Here is a 22,197-nt window from a genome sequence, read left to right on the forward strand (position 1 = left end):
CATTTTCTCCTACCCCCAGCTTGGTGCTAACCCTTTTAAAAATTTTCAATCATTCTTAACTTCATTCAGCAGACACCTATTGAGCTTGTCTCTTGCTGAGCTCTGGGGCCACTATGAGCTCACAGTAAAGTGGTGGAGACAACTAAGTACACACACAATCCCCATAATGTATATCCAACTGTTGCTGGAGCCCAGAGAAGGGACTAATTTAATCTTTTGGGAAGGGGAAGTGACCATGGGTGGGTTTGCTTTTGAGTTGGATGTTAAAGGATTAGTAGGAGTTAACCAGAGTGAGTACTGAGGAAGGGTAAAAAAAACACCCCCGGGGGAAAGGAACAGAGTACAAATGTAGGGAGGGGTGAAAAGGCCTGGCTCAGCGGTTGAGCATCGACCTAGGATCCAGGAGACAGCGGTTCAGTTTCTGGTCAGGGCTAAGGCCGGGTTGTGGGCTCCATCCCCAGTCGGGGGCATGCAGTCAGTCAATGACTCTCTCATCATTGATGTTTCTCCTCTCTCTCTCCCTCTCCCTTCCTTTCTCTGAAAAAGACATTTAAAAAAAAAATTTTTTGTTTTAAAGGCCTGGTTTGTTTGGAAATGGGGAACGCGAAGTGTGAGGGAGAAGTGAGGTTCCTTGGGCCCCAGCATAAACATCAGTTCCTTGAGGAAGCCTACCGAGCCCTAGATGGGCTTGGATCCCCTTGCTATATGTTCTCAGAGCTCCCTGTAGTCTTGTCATAATGCACTTTACATTATGTTGGGAGATTGTCTCAACTTGTTAGGTATAAATGTGAAATAAGCATCTCGGTTTCATTATTCTGATTACTAAGGTTTAGTATTGTCCATCTTACACTTCAGTCTCATATTCAACTTCTCCAGTGGTCAACTCCTCCCAACTTGTAGCTCTTGGGACTCCTATAGCCCATCTTCTTTTTAATCCTGGAATGTTGAGATTGGGGTTAAGGACAAGCATTTTCTTAGGGGACTTCCTGTGATGACAATTGGGGGTCATAAGCAGCTTCACTGGATACTGTGATCACTTGGGAGATCAGGAGGCTGTCATTCCAGCTGGCCCCGGCCCTTAGTTTCATGACACTTTCCTCTTTGCCTCATACCTCACACCATGGCATCTGCTAGCAAGTCAGCAGCCACAGTTTCATCTACCCTCCACAGTCCAGACTCTGGGTTCTGTGGCCCAGGCAAGATCCACCTTCCATATCTGTACCTCTCAAATTTGAAGGACAGCTCTTGCCACATACTTTCTCTCCATACCACACCTATAATAGGAACCAAAGTTGAATAGGCCTATGATAAATATTTGTGGAATAAATGAAATAGGGCCCTGCTCTCACAAAGTATACATTCTAGTTGAGGAAACAGACCATAATAAATTCAATGCAAACACAGGAACTCAGCTTGTGATAAGTAATATGAAGGGAAGAAATTGAGGAATGTGATAAAAAGTAACCACAATAAGGAGGGGCTACTTTAGGTGGAAGAATGAGTAGTAATGCAAGTGAGTAATGACAGTGGTTTCAACTAGGGAACAGCAGTGGAGATAGAGAGGTGGCGTACCTTTGGTGGTGGAATTGGTGATTGATTAAAGAGGGGTAAGAGGGAGAGCGAGGGAGAGGAAGAAATGAAGACTTCTAAGTTTTGACCTGAGCAACTAGGTGGATGGTGTCATTTATTGAAAAGGGGAAGACTGGGAAGGCATGAATCAAAGCTCCGTTTTAAACATGTTAAGTTTGACCATTACAGGTCCACATGAATATTTTGAATAGGCAATTGGATATATGGGTCTTGGAGCTCAGGCAATTCTGGAGCTATAAACTTAGGAGTCCTCTGCTTATAGATGGTATTTAAGCCACAGGGTTGAATGTGATTTAGAGAAGAGGCTCAGGTCTGAGCTGTGGGGCCCAGTGTTTAGAATTCTAGTTGAGAAGGATGAGTCTGCAGGGGAGGGGTAAGACGGGGCAGCCAGAAATGTGAGAGGAAAACCAGGAAATATAAAATACTGGAAGGCAAGAAAGGATGAAGCAACTGACAACATTCAGAGTACAACCAATGGCCAGAAAAAAATCAGAATGCCAACCTGTTTTTTTCTGGTCCACATTTGTGTGCCCTGGCTCTGAGATACTTCCTATTTAACTAGAAATTCTCAGCATCAGATTTCAATTTCTCTTAAACTTGGATCTACCCTAAAATACAGAGAATGTCTCCATATCTACCCAGTTATATACACACACTCGCCATGCTTATTCATCCAATCATACAATTATTGAGTGCCTATTACTTGCCAGGCCTCGAGGATAAGATTTTGAGGGGGGAAAACCTAACTCACTCAAGGAGCCCTCAGAAGCTTACAGTGTATCAAAGTAGACAAATAGTCACTCAAATAAATATATAGTTACAAACTGAGAAGCACCATTGAAGGAAAAGTACAGGCAACCATGAAAGCCTGTCAGCATCACCTTGTTTAGATTATGCATGACATGCACAGTGTCCGTCTTTCACCCACAAATCTCTACTGTGCTACGAGGCCACCCTGAACAGAGACTTAGTGGACTGGGTCTAGTCTCAGTTCTCCTATAAATGTGCCTATTTCCTCTTCTGTGCAATGGAAGGCCTCCCATGGGTGGGCTTCCGGGATACAAAAATAAATAGAAAAGTGTGCATCTTTTTCTTTCTGGACAGTGGGCCCATAGCTTTCATCAGATCCTTCAGAGGGTTTGTGACCCAAAGAAACCCAAGGGCCTAAGGATCAGATAATTGTATGATGTGAGCTGGGACAGATGACCAAATGATGCACTCTGGAAGTATTTGTTTCTTGGGCGCCATACCCCTCCCTTGACCTGGTCAGTGTGTACTGTAATAGAAGGCCTGATCCCCCTTCTGTGGTTGGTTAAGCTTAGTCACCGTATGATGGTGCCCTAGAGAAAGGACAGGAGGAACCTACCATTTGTGGCTACCTCTCCATGAACAAAACAAAGGTTCCCGTCCCACACAAGAAGTCTCTATTACCCTAGTGTCACCTGCTCCATGGTAACCTGCTCTGGGTACACTCCATCTGATCCCCCATTATTCTTGGCTGGAGACTAGACACAGATGTATGTCCATATTGGAGGCAAAGTTGGGATGTTTACAAAGTAAAATTTTCATTAGAAACTAAAGGGAATTCTCCCCCTCAAAAGAAAACACTTTGAGCCCACCAGGGCATGGCTCAGCGGTTGAGCATCGACCTAGGATCGAGGAGATCATGGATCGATTCCCAGTCAGGGCACATGCCCGGGTTGCAGGCTCTATCCCCAGTTGGGGGCGTGCAGGAGGCAGCCAATTAATGACGACTCTCATCATTGATGTTTCAACTCTCTCCCTCTCCCTTCCTCTCTCTGAAATCAATAAAGATATATTTTTTAAAAAGAAAACACTTTGAGATTAACTGATGTCTGTAAATTAGAAATTCTTGATTCAACTTGTAATGATGTCTAGACAAAAGACAGCTGGTTTGGCCAGTCTTCAAGACATCAATATCCTGTCTCTTCTTTGTCTCCTGTAAGGGGAGAGATTCATGTGGGTGCTTCTCTGAGGTCAGGTAGGTTTCCTTACAGAACCTGTGCCTTGGTCTCCTGCCAAGGGTTGACTAAATTTATGGGAAAGAAAGGCACTTTCTTTGGGATCTAAAAGGCTGCAAGTGCATGCATTAGCGGTTGTGACGTATGTGTGGAGTAGGAGGGACAAAAAGGCAGAGACAGGAGCCTGTGCATAGCCATTGTGTTTTATTGGATCTGATGTCTTATTTTACAAAATATACAGAGGAGCCAAAAATGCAAAGCAGTCAACAAGTATTCTGATGAGAAAGGGAGCTTCCTGGGGGCCCTTACCCTCAGATCCTGGCTAATGGGACAAGCAGAGTATATTAAGGAGTGGCAGCATGGCAGGGGTGCTGATGATGACGTGGGACCTGGATCCTATGATTCCTGCCTTCTAGGTGTGTTCAGGCAACATCTCTGTGTAGATTGACGAGAGCAAAGAGGAGACCCTAGGTGGGAATTGAGGAGGCTATGTGGGGGGTTGAAATAAAGCTTGGGTAGATTAAAGATTCTAATGAATGCCCCCACACTGGGTTCAGATGCTGTGCCTGCTTCCCTCCTTCCCTTTTCTTCTAATGTATCAACTGGATGGCCCCTGACTCACTCCATGCTGGTAGGCTGAACCTTTGGCAGGAATCAGCCAGGACATCTCCCACCCACATTCTCCTGCTGCCACCATACAAACAGGAAGGAAGGAGAGGAAAAAATTCTAGGGATGAGCCAGATTTCATGATCCCAGGCTCTCTTGGGATACTGAACAGTGTATGGAAAATTTCTGGGCATTTCCAAGGAGACAAGGTCTTCTGAAGAGCCTGGAAACTCATATTCTGATGGCTTGGTGGCAGACCTGTGGAGCTCAGAGTGATGGCCTGGCACGCCTTAGCTCTCACAATCTCTAGGCCTTTCTGCTCTTCACTCCAGCTACCTCCTAGGATTTAACCACTAGCTCAAGCCCAAGATTTCTCCCTTTACATTCTTATTCCTCTCCTATAGAGCTCTCAAAGGCCGTGGTCTGAAAGGCCAATTAGTGCCAAGGACAGAGCAGCCTCTCTGAGAAGGGAATCTTAGGAAAAATGTTTATGAGCTCAGGAATTGGGGAAGCACCATAGCCGGAGAAATTTTGTCTAGAGTTGTTGTTTCTAGAGCAGAGGTGGGAGGCGGAGAACCACTTAATTCCTGTAGCAGGGGCACCCTCAGCACTGAGTGTCAGGAAGGGAGTGGGAGCTGTTGGGAGCTCACACGCTCTGCCCACTCCCTGGCCCCTTCTGCTCCAACGATCTGAACCACTGAATCCTCAGGCTCTTGGGTTCCTACAGGCCCTCGGGCAGGGCTAGGATGAGGACAGAGCTGGGAGAGAAGGGTGAGGTCCAGCTGGACTAGGGCTAGAGCATGGTTCCCCCAGGACAACGGACTCGCTGTCCTAGGGAGCTAGATGACATTGTCAAAGAGCTGCATGGACCTCATGATGTTCTCATCCTGTAGCCACGGTGTGAGAGAGGCAGGTTGGAGAGAGAAAGAAAAATAGCTTGTCAGAGACAGGGAGAGAGACATTGAGTCATAAATGGGGATATTCAGGGACACAGAGAGGCAACAAGGAAGGAGACGCCCAGAGAGACCAGAGGTGAAGAATGACAGGCCTCCCCTAGTTGTGAAGGAACAGGATTGGGAGTGGGGGTGAGTTAAGGACATGACACTCTGCCCAAAGGAGCCTTCTCCTATATCATTGAATTAGGCCCTGAGCCCAGACCAGGGAAATGTGGAGGGTGGGGACCTGTACCTTTTGACAAGACTCAATGAATTCCTCAATGGTCACCACACCATCCTTGTTCCTGTCCATCTTCTGCAAAAAGATAGTTGGGAGGGAGAACAGGAGGGGTGGCAGGAGAGAGGCAGGTAGAATTCAGGTAAGTTCCCTACTGGGACCTCACCTTCTCCCCTTCACTCCAGGACCCTCCAGCCAGCCAGCCAGCCCACCCAGTCCCAAGCACCTGGAAGAAGCTCTCCACATGTTCCCTTGGGGCCTCCTCCCGGAGTGCAGGATATGTATACTTGCCCATCATGTCATAGATGGACTTCATGATATCAAGCATCTCCTGTTAGGCCAAGAAAGAAAATGATCCCTCCTCAGAGCCTGCAGCCTCCAAACCAGGAGGCCTAGGGCCTAGGGTAAGCATCACCCTGTTGGTGATGCATATGTGGGTCACATTTCCTCCCTATAGGCCTTTTACACCTCCCCTCCAGCTCTTCAGTTGCCCTGCACACCTCCTTGGTGATGCAGCCATCCTTGTTGAGGTCATACAGGTTGAAGGCCCAGTTCAGCCTGTCATCTATGGTTCCCCGAAGAATCACTGACAAACCAGCCACAAAGTCCTGGGAATGAGGAAAGGGGGAAATATGTCTTCAGATGCCCTTCACTCAACCTCTTCTCTGGGTTTGACCTAGAAATTCTGGCTCTGATGCCCCAGGCCTCCCTGGCCCACCTCCTCCAGCTTACCTCAAAACTGACTGAGCCATCATGGTTGGTGTCAAAGGCATTGAAGAGAAAAGTGGCATATGTGCTGGAGTCTGTAGAATAACTGGGAATCAGTAAGCTTGACCTCCAGACAGCAGAGGACTTCCTACATCTATGGGGCTCCCCAAGCACCTCTTATCACTTGGCATTCCCAGCCCCTCCAGAACCCTCTCCCCAACTCAGCCTAGAGATGGACAGCTGCTTCCTTTCAGGCCTTGTCCCCTCACCTCCTTGAGGAAAGAACTGGGAGTAAATCTGCTTGAAGTTCTCCTCATTGACAATTCCACTGGGACATTCCTGGGGAGTGGGGAGACCAGACTGAGGACAGAGACAACGCCCCCTTCCACTCACCTTCCATACCCCCCTCCCCTCCATGCTCAGAGATTCCCAGAGAAGCACAAAATCTTCATGTCTCCAGGGGGCTCACCGTGTAGCTCTTCTAATGGGAGGCAAGACTTCTCAGGGTGCACAAATAAAAAAACAGAACTAACCTGAAAGTCTACAGGATCCGCCCCATCTCAAACAGGCTAGAACTCTAGCTAGAAGTTCAGTCTGGGGGAGGGGAGCCGAGCCCGGAAAGGGGTTCTCCCTCCCCCTCTCCTTCCCTCTGACACCCCAAAGCCTGGCCACCTTTCTGAGAAGCCCTGGATAGGCCTGGCTCCTCCTGTCCCACCCCTCTCCCAGTTTGGCCTGGCTTTGCACTCACGTTCTTGAAGCCCCGGTACAGGACCTGCAACTCTTTGCGAGTGAACTTGGTTTGCTCTTGCAGCTGCTCCAGACCCTCGGGCCGGTGACACACGGTGGACAGTTCAAACTCATCCTCCACGCTGTCTGCGGGGGTTAGCGGGGCGAGGGGAGGGAGAGCCGCGCCTCAGGCCCGGCCCCCACGACCCCTCTTCAAAATCACGGACCCATACATCCCCCTTATCTCCGACTCCAGAGACCAGCCTGCCAGTTCACTGGACCCCGATCCAAGGGCATCGAGGCAAGGAGAGAAGATGCTGGTCAGCTTCGAGGTCTATCAGCGGGCCGGCCCAAGGCCTGGCCTGGCCCCAGAGCCAGGGATCCAACCCGGCGCTGGCCCCTGGGCCCTTAGTCCCTGGTTGGAGGGAAAAGCCCCAAGCCCATCTTCATCCCAGAAGGGGTTGGAGTAGTAAGACAGATTCAAGAAGAGGCATCTGAGGATCTGAGCTCTGGGCCTTCCATGACCAATTTAGATCAGCCCAGTCCCGGTCTAGACTAGCCCAAATCCTTCCCTCCCGCCAAAACCCGCCCACCCCAGCCATGCCTAAGCCATGCCCCGCCCAGCTCCAGCCAAGCCCCGTCCAGACTCCACCCTACCTCCGCCCCCAGTAAGCCTTAGCCAAGACCCCACCCCCGGCCCCATCTCAGTACTCCCCAGCCCCCAACATCCAGTCCCCAGGCAAGTGCCCCCACTCCGTGCTCCCGAAGTCCCCCGCTCCCCGCTCCCACCCCCACCAGGAGAGTAAGTCACCTGGGTCCAGCGGGTGGGGTCTGTGGGGGCGTAGGGAGGCTGGGGCGGCTAATGCTGAAGGGAGCGAACTGTCACCGAGAAAGCTGAAGACCCGGCCAGCTGCAGACATACACACTCGCTCCTCATACTCACTGCAAATCTCACAGACCTGCGTATTACAATGCACACACCCCAACCCCGCGCGCAAAAGCACACGTGACGAACAAGCACAGACACACACGAAATGGACCCCACGCACACAGGCTTGAGGGACTCACGCCTGTCCTTTTTCCGAATGTACCCCCAAGTGGGATCCGGAATCAAACAAACACTCTCAAATAACTACAAAACGGGTCTTTATAGCTTGCAGAATGAGGTCTGATCCTATGACATGGACAAGGCCCAACTGAGGAAACAGGCCTAGAGACAAAAGAGGTCACTCAACTGGAAACCAGGCTGCCACAGGAAAATCCAAGTATCCTGGCATCTGATGGAAGGCTGGCTCCATTCGCGTGGGCGACATACATTTCAACAACCAAAACATGCCCAGGGACAGGGCAGGAGGCCATAGTCGCAGACACTAACCCAGCTAAGCCACGCACAGACCTGCACAGCCGCCTGGACCCGCCCCTCCCCTGCCCCTGCCACATCCGCCACAGTTCTAGGCTCGGGCCACAGCCCCCGCACCTGGCCACGCCCAAACACACAGGCCCCGCCCATTTCGCAAACTGGCGACGCCCACAGACACTCAGGCCCCGCCCCCAACTGACCACGCCCCACACTCGTCTTCCTCTGAGAGCCTGAGCTATGCTCCCTCTCACGCCAGCCAGTGCCCACCATACCAGCGGACACATTGGTCACACACACACACACACACACACACACACACACACACACACACACAGGCCCGCTCCTGTCACACTGGTCCCACACAACGGGCCCCGCCCCCGGAAGTACTGGAGCGGCACTTGCTTTCACTGACTGAGGGCAGGGCTTGGGGCCCGCAGCAGGGCAGCAGCTGGAGGAACCGCTGCTTCAGCGCTTTTTTAGTAGGCCCTGGAGGGTGGCCTGAGAAGAGAGAAGACCCCAGGAAGGCACATTAACCCCCCACTGCCCCTCCGTTCCCAGTCCCTTTCCCACCATCACAAATTAACCGCGGTTAGGGGCGGGTGTTGGGGAAGGATTGAGGGGAGATGGCGAAGACAGCTGGGGCTGGGTTAGGGGAGCCCAGTGGGTTTCAGAGGCATGGAAAGCCCACCGAGGCAGCTCGGGCACCTTGCATAATGGGACGCAGCTGGGGACCGCGAGGAGGCTCGGGTGGAGGGGGGAGGTGGCACTGGCTTCAGTGTCTGCTGGCCCAGTGCCCTTGCTTTCAGTGTCATGGCTGGACCTCTGAGGGTGATGTGATGTCCAACCCAAGGATTGCCTGGGTAGGAACACCTCTCACACACACACACATACAGACAGGCGTTATAGTGACGCAGAGAATGATAAATCACGGAGTAATGGATGCCATACAGTGACAGCTTGATACCCAGTAACTCACACCCAATGGCCTAATTAAGCAGGCTTCAACAGGTGTGCGTGCACGCACGCGCGCGCGCGCGCGCGCACACACACACACACACACTGACCTAAAACTCCTTAATACAAACACACAAATGTGACCTAAGAAAAACAAGACACACATACCTGAGGACCTCTACAGGCCATCTTACACACAGCATGATCAAACCACACAAAAGCACACAATGACCCTGGGACATCATAACACAATATGTTAATGACACACTAGAACCTTATAATATTAGGACACATATCAAGGTCACCATGTCACATACCCATTATCATATTGTGACCTATGTGCCCATGGCACCCAGGTACCTAAGACTGCACCTCACCCACAGAACCCCCATCTGTCCTGGGTAACCCCACCTTTCTGTTCTACAACTCCTCATTCCAAGGCACCAAATCTTCCTGCCAATAGAAGAGTTCCTCAGCAGCTAAACTCGTCCACCTAAAAGTGTCCCTTCCCAGTCCTTTCTAGTATGGTTAACTCTTTGAAGGTGAAATGATTGTGAACTTTGAGGCAATAACAGAACTTAAGATGAGTATTTTGGTGTAATGTGGGGCTCCCCAGAGCCCACTGATCACAATTCCTCTCCCTTCCCCTTATTTACACACGTCCTACAGCTCTAATTGCACCCTAAGAAGACCCTCCACGTTCATGTGCATCTGTCTTCCAGCTGCACCCACCACCAGACTCCAGGGCCAGAGTCCACAGGTCCTGTGGGGCCCTGGACTGAGGGGCCCAACTTCCTTTTGTTGTAGGCTACTTGGGCATCCCAGCTCCCACACAGGCCCTGCCCTCCCAAGTCAGTCTCCATCCTTAGGACAAGGCCCTACTCCCAGGAGGTAACTGCTAGAAGTCACGGCCTTCTCCTCCTCCAATATGTCCTTTCCCCTCCTCCGCAGCAGGAGCTATGGAGAGGTAGAAGGGAGGCAGTGGGCAGGGTGGGGGATCGATGGCGGCCTGGCCCCTGGCCCAGGGCTCCATTAGCTGGGCCTTTGGTTTCCCGATGCTGGATTGCACCCGGAGCCTCTGGTGGTAGAGTTGCCACCAGAGTGGGGGGCAGCCCCATCCTCTTCCAACCGCCTCCTCTCTTCACACATCCTCTTACCTGCTCCCAGGACTCAGCCTCCTCCCTCTCGGCTCCTCTGAAGGTGGAAAGAGAAAGGGGCTGCCTTCAGCCTACAGGACACTGGATTTCCTAGATGACTCCTCTTCCCACCAAATAGTCTAAAGGGGGCGGCAAGTTAGAGCCCAACCGATTTCATTTTTTCAAGATTGGATAAACCCTAGTTCATCTAGGACCAGTTCCTGTTACCCACCCCATCCCAACAAATGCAGCAGAGAATGGAGGGTGGACTAGAAGTTTTCTGCTCTTACTGAACACTAGAGCAAGCAATTCATGGACCTTCCTCTCGTCCCTAGCTCCTTTCACGTCGTTTTAGCTCTTCCCTTCAGTCCTCCTATCACGGTTCTTGCCTGTTTTCCTGTCCCTGGTGGAATTGGGGAACAGCCGTGCTATGAAGCTGCACAGTTCTTGGTGTAAAGAGGAGGGAGAGGCCAAAACTCTCCGGGGTAGGCAGAACATGCTCTCCTCTCTATCTCCAACATCACTCTCCCCACTTGACTTTGGGGTGGAACGGAGAATTGATTTCCCCCTCCCAATGTCTAGGCCCTGGAGACCATTCTGCCCTTGGATCCTGAGAGGAAATGAGGGCTTGGGACAGGGTCCCTGATCTGACCCCCCTCACCCTGCTGCCAGAGCTGATCTATAAACGTCTCATTCACAGTGTTCCTACTCCCTCCAGAAGTCTTGGGTATAGAGCTGGTATATTCTCAGGGAACTCTGGGAACAGCCACAAACACAATCTGATACCCAAAGAGGCTCAGCTACACACCCTGTCCCCTTGGGCACAGTCACATCCACCATCTGACAAAGCCACACACCTTGTCACTCTGACACATTAAATCACATCCCTTTCACATACACAGGTCACATAGTCACACACTTTGTCCTTTCTCATCACACACATAAACACACACAGTCACACCCCCTGTGTCTCTCACGCAATGAGTCCATACACAGTCCATAACCTACACCTGCAAGGATGGAGGTGTGGGGAGTCACACACATCTTCAGAGCCTTTGGGGCTCCCCAGAAGTCTAGTGTTATCTCAGGATCCCCAGAACCTCCTTCCTCTACCCTAGATACCCTTGCCTATCTCCAGACCTCTCCTCATGTCTCCCAGACTCCCCTCCTCTCCATATCCCAGTCCTCCCACGCTGTACCCCTCATCACTTCCCCAAACACCTTGTCCCCTGGTCCTCTCTCTTCACCTCCCTCAGATACCCAGTCCCCCAGATTCCCTTCTCACCTCCCCCAGATGCCCCACCCCAAAGTCCCCTTCTTTACCTCTCCCAGATGTCCTGTTCCCCAAGCACCCCTCCTCACCTCCCGGAGATTCCTTATCCCATCACTAACCTGTTTACCTCCGCTCCCGGTCATAAAAGTCAGAGTAGCCCCTCCCCAATGTTGCAGGCGTCTGTCCCTCCACCAGCAGCCCAGACCAGCCCAGACACCTGGGTTACCTTCCAAGGAGACAGGCTCAAAGAGGCCAAACTGCTCCAGGACCTTGACAAACAGAGCGAGGACGACAAGCACAGCAACCATTTCCAGCCCTTCCAGGTTCATGGTGGGCCTGGGGCATGGCCCCCACCAGTTGACACTGAGCACACTGGCCAGCCCACCTCACACCACTTCCCCCTCAGGCTCCCCAAAGGGAGTAGGACCGCCTGCAGCTCACTTCCCTTCTCCCTCCCAGGATCTCCTCCCTCTCCCCACCTCCCTCACCCCGCCCCTGCCCCACTAGCCTCCCAGCCACAACCTCCCAGCCTCAGCCTCTGGACTGGCATCTTCTCCAGGTCCTTTGGCGAGAAGAATACAGGCCAGGCCAGAGGAGGGAGGCAGATCTGCCGCTGTCCCCAGGACAGCTTTCCCCAGAAACCCTGCAGCTACTCTGTGCCAAAGGGAGGGGATAGAGGGAGGAGCTGTGCTTAGGGAGAAGGCAGGGAAAGGCAGTGTGTGTGAGAAACTCTGAGTAAGAGATGAATGGGCCAGAATGTTAAGCATGTCTGGGTGTTTTCTCGTGTGTATATTCCTGTGTTTGACTGTATGGAGAATGCAATGCTTCTGTGTGTTTACACATGACCATGCACCTATCTATTAGGTGTGTGTCTTGTGTATAGAGGTATGTGACCTGGGTGTCTGTGGTGTGTGTGTGAGAGTATGTTGGAATATTTCTGAGTGTATGGAGTGTGAGATGTCTGTGTTTTAGTAGGATTGTGGGATGTGGGTCTGAGGACTGGTAATATGGATGTGTCCTATAATTAGGAGTACAGGTCTCTGGTGGTTGTGTAATTGTATCTGCTTGGAACTGTATGAGAATATAAGAGGGAAGCAGTCAGTGACCTCTCCCATCAGGAGGACACTACCAACATCGATCGTGGTTGCCATAGAGACCGTGCAGAAGGGGGAAGCACTCTCTTCCCACAGGCCACAGACAGGGAAACTGAGGCCCAGGGAGGGAGAATTAGGTCTAATAGCCTGGGCAGGAAAAAGGCTGCTTAGCCCTATCGCGACCCTCTTATTGGGGCTGCCTTTGGGACCAAGAGACTCAAGCTTCTTGGGAGAGGAGGAGGGGCTGTGCTCTTCCCTTCCTCCTGGCTGGGGCCTCACCCAGGAGCTGCCAAAGCCCTGCTTGCTCCTAGGGAACCATTATTGAGCAGATGGAGAAGCCCAGGATAGAAGAGAAATCTGAACCCTTCAAGGGCACCACCTTCTACCCCCGCACCAGTAACATTCCTGGAGCCCCTCCCCATCTTCCCAGCTCCTTCAGAGTTAGTGGTGGTGGCGGCGAGCGTAGGGGGTGGGGAGAGGCCTGCAGAGCCAGTGAGCCAGAAGACTAGGGCTTCTTAGTTACTGCACAACTGACTAATGGTGATTGAGCACTCACTATGTGCTAGATAGAGTACTATGTGCTTACTTACGTTATCATGTTGAATTTTCACAATAAACTTGTGAAGGCAGTACTGTTATCCCCACATTACAGGTAGTGAAACTAAGGCAAAAGGAGGCAAGATCAGTAAGTATCAGAGCCTCAATTTTAAACCATTCTGACTCTGCACCTGCTGTGCTTTAAACCACCACACTACACTGGCTCCCTTCTTAGACAGCTTGCCCACCCAGGAGGTCCCGTTTAGGATGATGGACCCCAGAGGAACCCGCCTTCCTGGTCTAGCTCTCGGATGAGTGTGTCTGAGCCCCAGTTGTGGGGTGAGGCTTCGGTGGGAGCTGGTCACACTATTTCATTTGAGATTCACTGGTCTGTAGTTCCACAGGCCACCACTGGGGGTCAGGCCATATCTTACCCCTTTACTTTCCCCCACCCAACGTCCCTGGAAGGTGTTGAAAGGAGGATTGGAAAGGAGTGTAGCCCGAGGTAGGCTTGATCTCTGCTACTCCTCCCCTCTCCCCAGAAGAAGTCAACTCAGGGAATGATTTGGGATTCTCACACTTTAGAGATTACAGGTTAGCAGGTGAAACCAGCAAACATCTTCCAATCACAGTCCAAATTCCACATCCGGCATTTAATACCTTCCCCTCCCCCTCATCAGCAGATCCCTTTTTCTTTCAGTCAGTTTGGCCTCCTCACTGTCCCCCAATCACACCGAACGCAGCGCTTCTCTATGCCTTTGCTCCTGCTGTTCCCTCTGCCTGGAATGCCGTCCCTTCTGCTCTCCTGTCCTACAGTTCTTACCTACCCTTTGGAGGCATCTTAAATTCCCTTCCCTTCAGAGCCTCCAGCCCTCAGTGGACTCCCAGGTACCTGAATTTCTACTAAACTCAATGTTGGGCATTCAAAACTCAGCACCTAATTCTGTAATATTATTAGTGGGAACAAGAAAAGGAGGCAGCCCTGCCAGGCGTGGCTTAGCGGTTGAGCATCGACCTAGGATCTAGGAGATCTTGGTTCGATTCCCGGTCAGGGGCGTGCAGGAGGCAGCTGATCAATGATTCTCTCATCATTTGATGTTTCTATCTCTCCCTCCCTCTCCTTTCCTCTCTCTGAAATCAATAAAGATATTTGAAAGAAAGAAAGAGAGAGAGGGAGGGAGGGAGGGAGGGAGGGAGGGAGGGAGGGAGGGAGGGAGGGAGGGAAGGAAGGAAGGAAGGAAGGAAGGAAGGAAGGAAGGAAGGAAGGAAGGAAGGAAGGAAGAAAGAAAGAAAGAAAGAAAGAAAGAAAGAAAGAAAGAAAGAAAGAAAGAAAGAAAAAGAAAGAAAAGGAGGCAGCCTAGAATGCTAGGTAATAGTGTGGGCCAGCATGCCAGACTGGGTTCAAATCCCAGCTTTGCCACTTAATTTAATTTGCAATTAAATGGGCAAGTTCTTAACCTCTGAGTGCCTCAGTTTCCCATCTCATATGTTTGCTTGTTGGAGTAAATGAATTAAAAATGAAAACTTATAGAATAACTCCTGGCACAAAGTAAGTGCTGAAGTGTTTGTGACCATTATTAATAACATGCTACTCCCCCCTTACATTTCTATAGCTCTTAACAATTCACAAAGCATTTCCACAAACATTATCTTCTCAATGACTTCCCATGACAACTGCATGAGGTAGGCAGGATGGTTAGTGCTGTGCCCATTTTACTGATGAGGTAAACAAGGCCCACAGAGATAAAGGGACTTGCTCAAAGTCACCTAGTTAAATGATGCAGATTTGAACCCAGATAGTTCTGGATCAATCCTGCTTTTTCAACTAAATTCCAAGTTCTTAAAGGGCAAGGATGTTAAAAAATTTTGACATATATAAATTGAATGCCAGGCTCTGAGCCGGTGCCTATGTAACAAAGGTGAACCAAACAGGGCTTTGACTCCTACGGCGCAAGGAGAGACAGCCCACTGAAAGAATTTCAAGCCATCTATTCATTCAAAAAATATTTGTTGCTCTAGCTGGTGTGGCTCAGCAGTTAGAACGTCAGCACACAGACCAAAGGGCCCTGGGTTCAATTCCTGGTGAAGGGCACGTACCTGGGTTGCAAGCTCAATCCCTGGCCCTGGTTGGGGCCTGTGCGGGAGGCAACCAATTGATGTGTCTCTCTCACATTGATGTTTCGCTCTCCCTCCCTCCTTCCCTTCCAGTCTTTCTGAAAAATCAATGGGGAAAAAAAAACCTTGGGTGAGGATTAACAAAAAATAAATTAAATAAAAAATGTTTGTTGCATGCCTACTACATGGTAGAAACAGTTCTAGGCAAACCATGAAATGAGCTATGGTAAAAACTTTCTAAGTGGGAGGCCAGGCAAAACATGGAGTTGACTCTTAAAGGATAGCTAAAATGTCAACAGTACACCTCAACAAAGGGATCATTTATTGAGCACACTTTGTGTCCTGGATACTTTAGATATATTACCTTACTTGGTCCTCATAATAAACCTAATAGGGTCTATTATTCCTGTGTTTATAGCTGACACGGTCAGAGTGAGTAGTAATATACCTATTTTGCAGATGAAGGAATTGAGGCTCAGAGAAGTGATTTTCCCAAGACAACACAGATGATAAGGGATAGATCAAAACTTGAACCAGGCCCTGGCCTGTGTGGGTCAGTTGATTAATCATCCCATGCAGGAGAGGTCACAGGTTCAATTCCCAGTCAGGGCACATGCCCAGGCTGCAGGCTCAATCCTCAGCAGAGGGTGTGCAGGAGGCAGCTGATCAATAACTCTCTCATCATTGATGTTTCTGTCTCTCTCTCTTACTCTCTCTCTCTCCCTTCCTCTATCTCTAAAATCAATAAAAACATAGTTTTTTAAAAAAACAAACTTGAACCAGAACCAATGATCTGCCAGCTCCCTCAGGCTGTCTCTCCAATGCATGTGGGTGTGTCAAGGAATCCTGGATGACTGTAGCTTAGTCACCCAGGGGAGCTAAAAGTGGTAAGACCAAAAGAGTCAGATTCCATGGAGCCTTGAATGCCAAGCCAGACTATTTGGATTGAAGGAGGTAGCACAGCAGCATCTGCCTAATCTCTGATGCTGATTCACAGATGGACAGATTGACAACCTCGAAGCCAGTTGTCCTGTCCCTGACCCTCCACTTCCCTCTCTCACTCTCACCTTCAACCTTCAGAGATCTTGACCCAGCCTTGACCCAGAACCACAGGGACTCAAGGTCCTAAGTCAACCGGGGGTGGGACCTCCAGTGGGAGGGTCTGTCAGAAGTAAAAGAGGGAGTTGCTTCTCAGGTTCTCCTTTCTCCCTACTCAGAGACCTCTCAAGTCTCAGGGCCCTGTGAGAAACCTGCCCAGGTCTGTCCTCCTTTAGCATCCCCACCCCACTTAGCTCTTTACTCAAAGGAGTGAAGTCTTTTTTCTTTTCTTTTTTTAATGTTTTTATTGATTTTATAGAGAGAGGAAGGGAGAGGGAGAGAGAGAGAGAGAAACATCAATGTGAGAGAGAAACATAGATCGGCTGCCTCCTGAACATCCCCCACTGGGGATCAAGCCTGCAACCTGGGCATGTGCTCTGACCCAAATCGAACAGGCGGCCCCCAGCACACGGGACAACACCCAGCTAGCTAAGCCACGCCAGCCAGGGCAAAGGAGTGAAGTCTTAATGGAAGTACTTAAGGCATAGTGAAGGTTCAAGGGAAAACTTTCTTGAAGCATTAGGTAGGCCTTCCCTGGTTCTCTCAAATCTCAGCAGAGATACTCCTACCATTTAGTCATTCAAACCTTATGAGGGAGCCCACCCTATGTAACTGTCCCACTTTCCCATCTATCCTTCCTTCCTCAGTGAAGATCTCAGACAGTGAAAACCCCAAGCCGTTCTCTCTCTGTCCCCTTGCCCCACTGTACCCCAGCCAAGCCAGAAGATACAGCAACCCCCAGCTGTATCAGGTGATTAATGAACTCCTAGGTCTTTGGGCTATTTTGAGGCCTGGAAGTCATGCCTGCTATGATTGAGAGCTGGACCTGCCTGGTTCTAGCCATCTGTCACTGCAGACAGGCCCAAGCAGTGGGCTTGGGGGGGCACATGCTCCCCAAGCAACTTCTAAGTATGGCTCTGGCTCAGCCCCATCTCCCCTCCTGGGGAGCACAAGGCAAGGAGAGGCCTGCCTATACTCCAGGGACTCAGGTGGATACCATGGAGAGAGCCAGAGAACTACAGATTCCAGAATGCCACCGGGCTAGGCTGTTTTAGTCTCCCCAGGCCAGGTGGGGAGGGGATGCTGGGTTCTGTGGGCCCTGACCAGGCAGTCCTAAGGAAATTCAAGTGGAAGTGTGCACAAATATCAGCAGTGCCATTATAATAATACCCATAATCCCCATATCATAAATTCCACAAATCCTACACCAAAGTACAACCTTAAGAGGGCTACACAACTAACTTAATGTGACTCAGGAACCCCCAACCCAACTCTAAAGCATAAAACTCAAGTACATGCAGTTTCACTGTCACAGAGCCCCAGGGATCTGCAACCTTAGGGACACACAGCCCCAGCGTTCACAATCCCAGTGATGCATGCACAAGCCCCTCAGTACAGATCCTAGAGGCAGACAAAACAGTGACATATAATCCTTATGCCACACAAGTCTATCCATCCCATCATGTATGAGCTCACTAGCTGAGTTCATGTTGGTTCAGTCCTACCTAAGAATTTTTTCCTCTGGACACTCACCCATCATCTTAAAATCCCATTAAACAAAACAATTCAGTAAAGGGCTGTGCCTTTTCCCTGCTCTGCTGCAAGCTTCTTCCTTTTATCCCTGTGAGGGGTCTTGCCTCTTACATTCACCTACTTGAGGCCCACTCCTCTGACCTCAATGAGAAGTCCTGCCCCTCCTCCACCATTGTGAGGGACCATGACGCCCCTTTCTTTTCTTCTTTGACGACCCCTATTTCCTCCACCTTCTCTGTAAGAAACCCTATTCCTAGCTCCACTCTGTCAGGGTTACTGCCCTTTAAACCCCCTTTTTTAAGAGATCCCGCCCCTTCCACCTGTAAGGTACCCTTCCCCCCCCCCACCTTTGTAAGGCTCCTATCGCACTTCACTCACTTTTTGAGGGGTTCAGCCCTTTCCTCCCTTCCTCATACCTGGCGACAGCGACCCAGTCACCAGCTGATAGAGGGATCGCGCAGCCTGCCCCAAAGGGCTCCTGCACCTGCGGGGGCAACGGTTCATGATTCCGCTGGGAGCACAGTGGGCAAGCTCCGCCCCAAGGCCCTGGGGCGGTCGGGTCTCCGCCTCATGGGCCCTGAGTGGGCGGAGCTGGAGGGCCGGACCTGCAGGACCCGGGACCTCAGACCTCACACGGCGGAGCCTCGTTCCACTCCAGGTTTTTTCCAGACCGCACGAGGGGAACTCGCCCTCGCCCCAGCGTCTACAGCACTGGACCCCAAAGTTCCTAGACTGAGGCTGAAGCAGAAGCGGGGCGGGGGCGGGGCAGCAGGCACTCTCCTCAAAGCCTGCTTTGGGAGCATTTTCTGGATTTCTGCTAGGGAAGGGCGGCACCCACGGGTGTTGAAAAAGGAGTTGGGGGCAATGAACCTTATCTTCTATTGCCCTGCTTCAGCCTCTCCTCTGCTTGTCACTCCCTTTCTGTGCATTTTGGCAGATAAGAAGGGGTAAGAGGTGAGAGGACATAGTTGTCATGGCAACTTCCCACACTTCCATACTTCCTGGACCAATGGGAGAGAGAGCAGAAGGGAGGAGGAGGAACTGGCCAATGTAGTGGGGTGGCAAAGAAGAGGTGGCAGGGATGTGTCCCTGCTAGTCTGTCTCCTGGCTCCTAACCCCTTTTTCTCATAGCTATTTCTGTTCTGTGTCCCTCTGTCCCAGCGGGTTCACAGATTTTTCCATCCTAAGCTGACTGCCCACCAAATCAGGAGAAGCCCCCTTCTCAGTCCCGGCCCTGACCCTTCCCGGATTCATCCCCACCCGGCCTTCAAACTGCTGGGACAGCCTACAGAAGGGACATAATTCCACTCCTCCGACTGGCATCCCATATTTTTTGGCTGAAAATCTTAACATTTACGAGGCGAGAGTCACATCCGAACTCCATGCAAATCTTGCCCCTTGATTTGGTGACATCCCCATATGGATTCAGTTTTGCAAGCGGAGCTCCCTTAATGCCACACGGGGGCGCCCCAGTCTGAGGAACAATATTTATCGCCAGACGCGACTCTGGAGATCCCAGGCCCAGGGACCCGAGCTCAGGCCTTGGCCAGCCAGGTCCCAATTCCCTCCTCATCCTGTCCAGTCCTGTTTCCAGCTAGGAAAGGACCACCGCTGATCATTGATTTTTCCCACGCTGCCGCAAGCGGCCCTGCCAGGCTGGTAAGACCAGAGGGGTTAGATCGGGGCGGGGTGGCTCTCGTACTTCTTTTTTCCCCATAAAAGTCTTCTCCGGCTGCACAGGGAAGGTAGTTTGGGAACTTGGAGGGCCCAGCTCCGGTGCGTTCTTCAGCACCGCGGACAACGACTCCCCTTCAGGCTTCTGCTCAGGCATCTTGGAGCACCCAGCGTTTTAACACAGGGGGCGTCCCAACCCATTTGTCTCTCGCTATAAAATAAACCCCTCTTTGATCGGAGAGCTCCTGGTAGTCCTATTTCTCTTTCCAAGACGTGTAGAACTATCTACAAAGAGGAGGCTCATGACACGGAATATGATTCTTGATGCTTGCCAACATTTGACCTTTCTATTTCCCTTGGGAGGCAGCAGGCAGAAGGTTGTATTCCCCATTTGACAGATGAGAAAAGTGAGGCCCAGAGGAAGTAAAAGTCATACACAGCTGGTATTCACACTTCCATTCTTGCACCTTCTAATACAAGTGCTTCCTCACCTTCACCCAATCAATCCCTGATTCAAACAGCCAAGTGGGGAGGGGATGATTCCATTAAAGGGGAGAATCAATTAAAGCAGGAAGCAAACACTGACTAATGTGGTGCTAATGAGGGCCCTTGGGCCCTCGCTACACTCAAGGATCCTGAGATGGTGAGGACGGTACAAAGCAGAAATAGACAGCTGGACCCTTGGATTCCATCCAGGCCTGAGACACATCTAGGGCACATCTGGGGCCTGCCTGAGTAGAAGGGCTTCCCCTTCTGGGAGTCTGGGCATAGGCACAAGGACCTCCTCAAGGTTAGTGAGTTGGAGAAACACTTTCTAAAGGCACTACATTCCAGTCCTTTCGCCAGTCCCCAAGTCTTAAACTCATTCCCCTGTTCCCCTCAGGACAGAAAAGGATTGTGGCCTCCTTCCACCTCCCCAACTTGTTTCACACACAGCGGAGACAGTCTCCCTCCTCCCATTTCCTGCTGGAGTTCTTAAGCAGGCTGCACAATAAGAGACAGAAACATACATGTACGTGGAAATGTACACAAGGCGTCACCCACACAAACACATGGATCTGCCTACCAAACCCAGGAATGTGCACAGGCACAGATGTACTGGTCTCACATACCTCCCCAATGTGGGAGAGAGAGGATATCTGGGCAGCAAAGTGGTTTGGGAGACACTTAGAGCTTCTATCTGGAGGGGAGGCAAGAGAGTGTGTTTTCCTCAGAGTACGGGTGAAGTTCTGGGAAGGTGGTTGGGTGTTGAACGAGTTTCGGTTGTAAGAATGATCTCTTGAGTACTTTATGCGGGGGTAGAGGGACCTGACCCAGCACTAACCAAAGCCCCTGGACAGGGGCCAAGTGCTGCTCCTAGGAGCCAGGATGAATAGCTGGACACTGGAGTCCCTCCTTGGGTCCACCTGGGCTGTTTGTGAAAAATGTGGGGGAAGCAGTGGTGCATACTAAAGATCCCCTTCTGCGCCAGGAAGCTAGAGGGGCAGCTAGGGTAAGACAGGCCGTAGACACAGAGCCCCACTGAAGACACCATCACATGAAAGTACACAATCAGCATCAAATGCCAATATAACCCACAGTTTCACAGTCACAAAACACAACACAACCCACTTTAACAAATGCTTGCCCCAGGAAGTTCACAAAGTCTTACAAAGAAACATATATCATAAAGTGAAGCCCTGACATGTTCTGGTAGTCGCATGCCGCTTCATAGAGAATCACACACTCAATGGACAGAGTTGCACATAGAACAGAAACACATGGTCAAACAACTTCATTAGTATAATCAGGGTATTTAACACAACCTCACTCAAAATCTGAGATAATACAATCCCACAGCCACATACAATTACACTCACCCTGGCTGTCACCAAGCCCAGGGCACATGGCAACCAGCTGTGGGAGGCACACACACATATACACAGACACACACAAAGAATGACAGGCGCTCACGCACGTAACACCTCCCACCAGAACCCTCCTCGCCTTGTGTCATACTGGCCCACACCTGCTGCCTCTCCCCACCTGCCCACCTGCTCTCCCCACCCACTGCTACCCCACCGTGGGACCCAAGGCTTTGAAGCCCAGTGTCCTGGAGTCTAGAACAGCCGGGGTAGGGTACCTGGAAATGGGGCAGAGGGGTAAGGGATTGGCCGGGGTCAGAGGCTTAAGGGTCTGGAGGGATGGAAGCTACCCTCCCTCCCGCGAGCCCTGATCTACTGACTCACCGGTGAGCTGGTCATAGGATCCGTCCAGGTCTCGTGAATCGGACAAACTCTCCTTGCGACCCTGGCCCCGCATGGCCCCCGGCGACCCCCTCCCTTCGGTGGGAGGGGGCGCCGGGTGGTAGGGGAAAGGGAGCTCACACGGCGCCCCCTGGCGGCGAAGCCCGAGGCCGGGGCTGGGGGCCAGGAGTGTCCGGGCTAAGACTGAGAGTCTGGGTACCAGGAAGGGTCTAGGGCCACCCACCCAGGGGTCCAGGGGCAGGAGCGGAAGGGAGGCTTGGGCAGTAGGTGAGCGCAGAGCCTGAGGCGGAGCAGAGCTGAGCTCCGAGCTGAGCCAAGCCGCCTCTCTCCTCCCGCCCCCTCCCCGCGGCTGTCACCGCTGCCTCCCCCCCTTTGGCGCTGCCCGGATTGG

General features: G+C 51.3%; 1 protein-coding gene across 7 annotated transcripts; it reads right to left on the reverse strand.

Moving 5' to 3' along the window:
* Positions 1–3,754: 3,754 nt before the first annotated feature.
* On the reverse strand, positions 3,755–22,147 carry KCNIP2 (potassium voltage-gated channel interacting protein 2; the record flags this gene model as incomplete). 7 transcript variants are annotated; one of them, XM_081157896.1, is made up of 10 exons in its annotated part: positions 3,755–5,066; positions 5,368–5,430; positions 5,579–5,683; positions 5,853–5,960; positions 6,085–6,155; positions 6,330–6,399; positions 6,809–6,933; positions 7,598–7,651; positions 8,549–8,644; positions 21,789–22,002. In XM_081157896.1, 10 exons carry the CDS (start codon positions 21,859–21,861, stop codon positions 5,019–5,021), a joined length of 813 nt encoding a protein of 270 aa, XP_081014022.1. The 7 variants fall into 7 exon arrangements, with proteins under 7 accessions (XP_081014022.1, XP_081014018.1, XP_081014019.1 ...); XM_081157892.1 differs by lacking the exon at positions 7,598–7,651 and having other exon boundaries at positions 21,789–22,140; XM_081157893.1 differs by lacking the exon at positions 8,549–8,644 and having other exon boundaries at positions 21,789–22,138.
* Between the last annotated feature and the right edge of the window lie 50 nt (positions 22,148–22,197).

This window comes from Miniopterus schreibersii (genome assembly GCF_964146895.1).
Source record: "Miniopterus schreibersii genome assembly, chromosome: 14".
Lineage (NCBI taxonomy): Eukaryota > Metazoa > Chordata > Mammalia > Chiroptera > Miniopteridae > Miniopterus > Miniopterus schreibersii.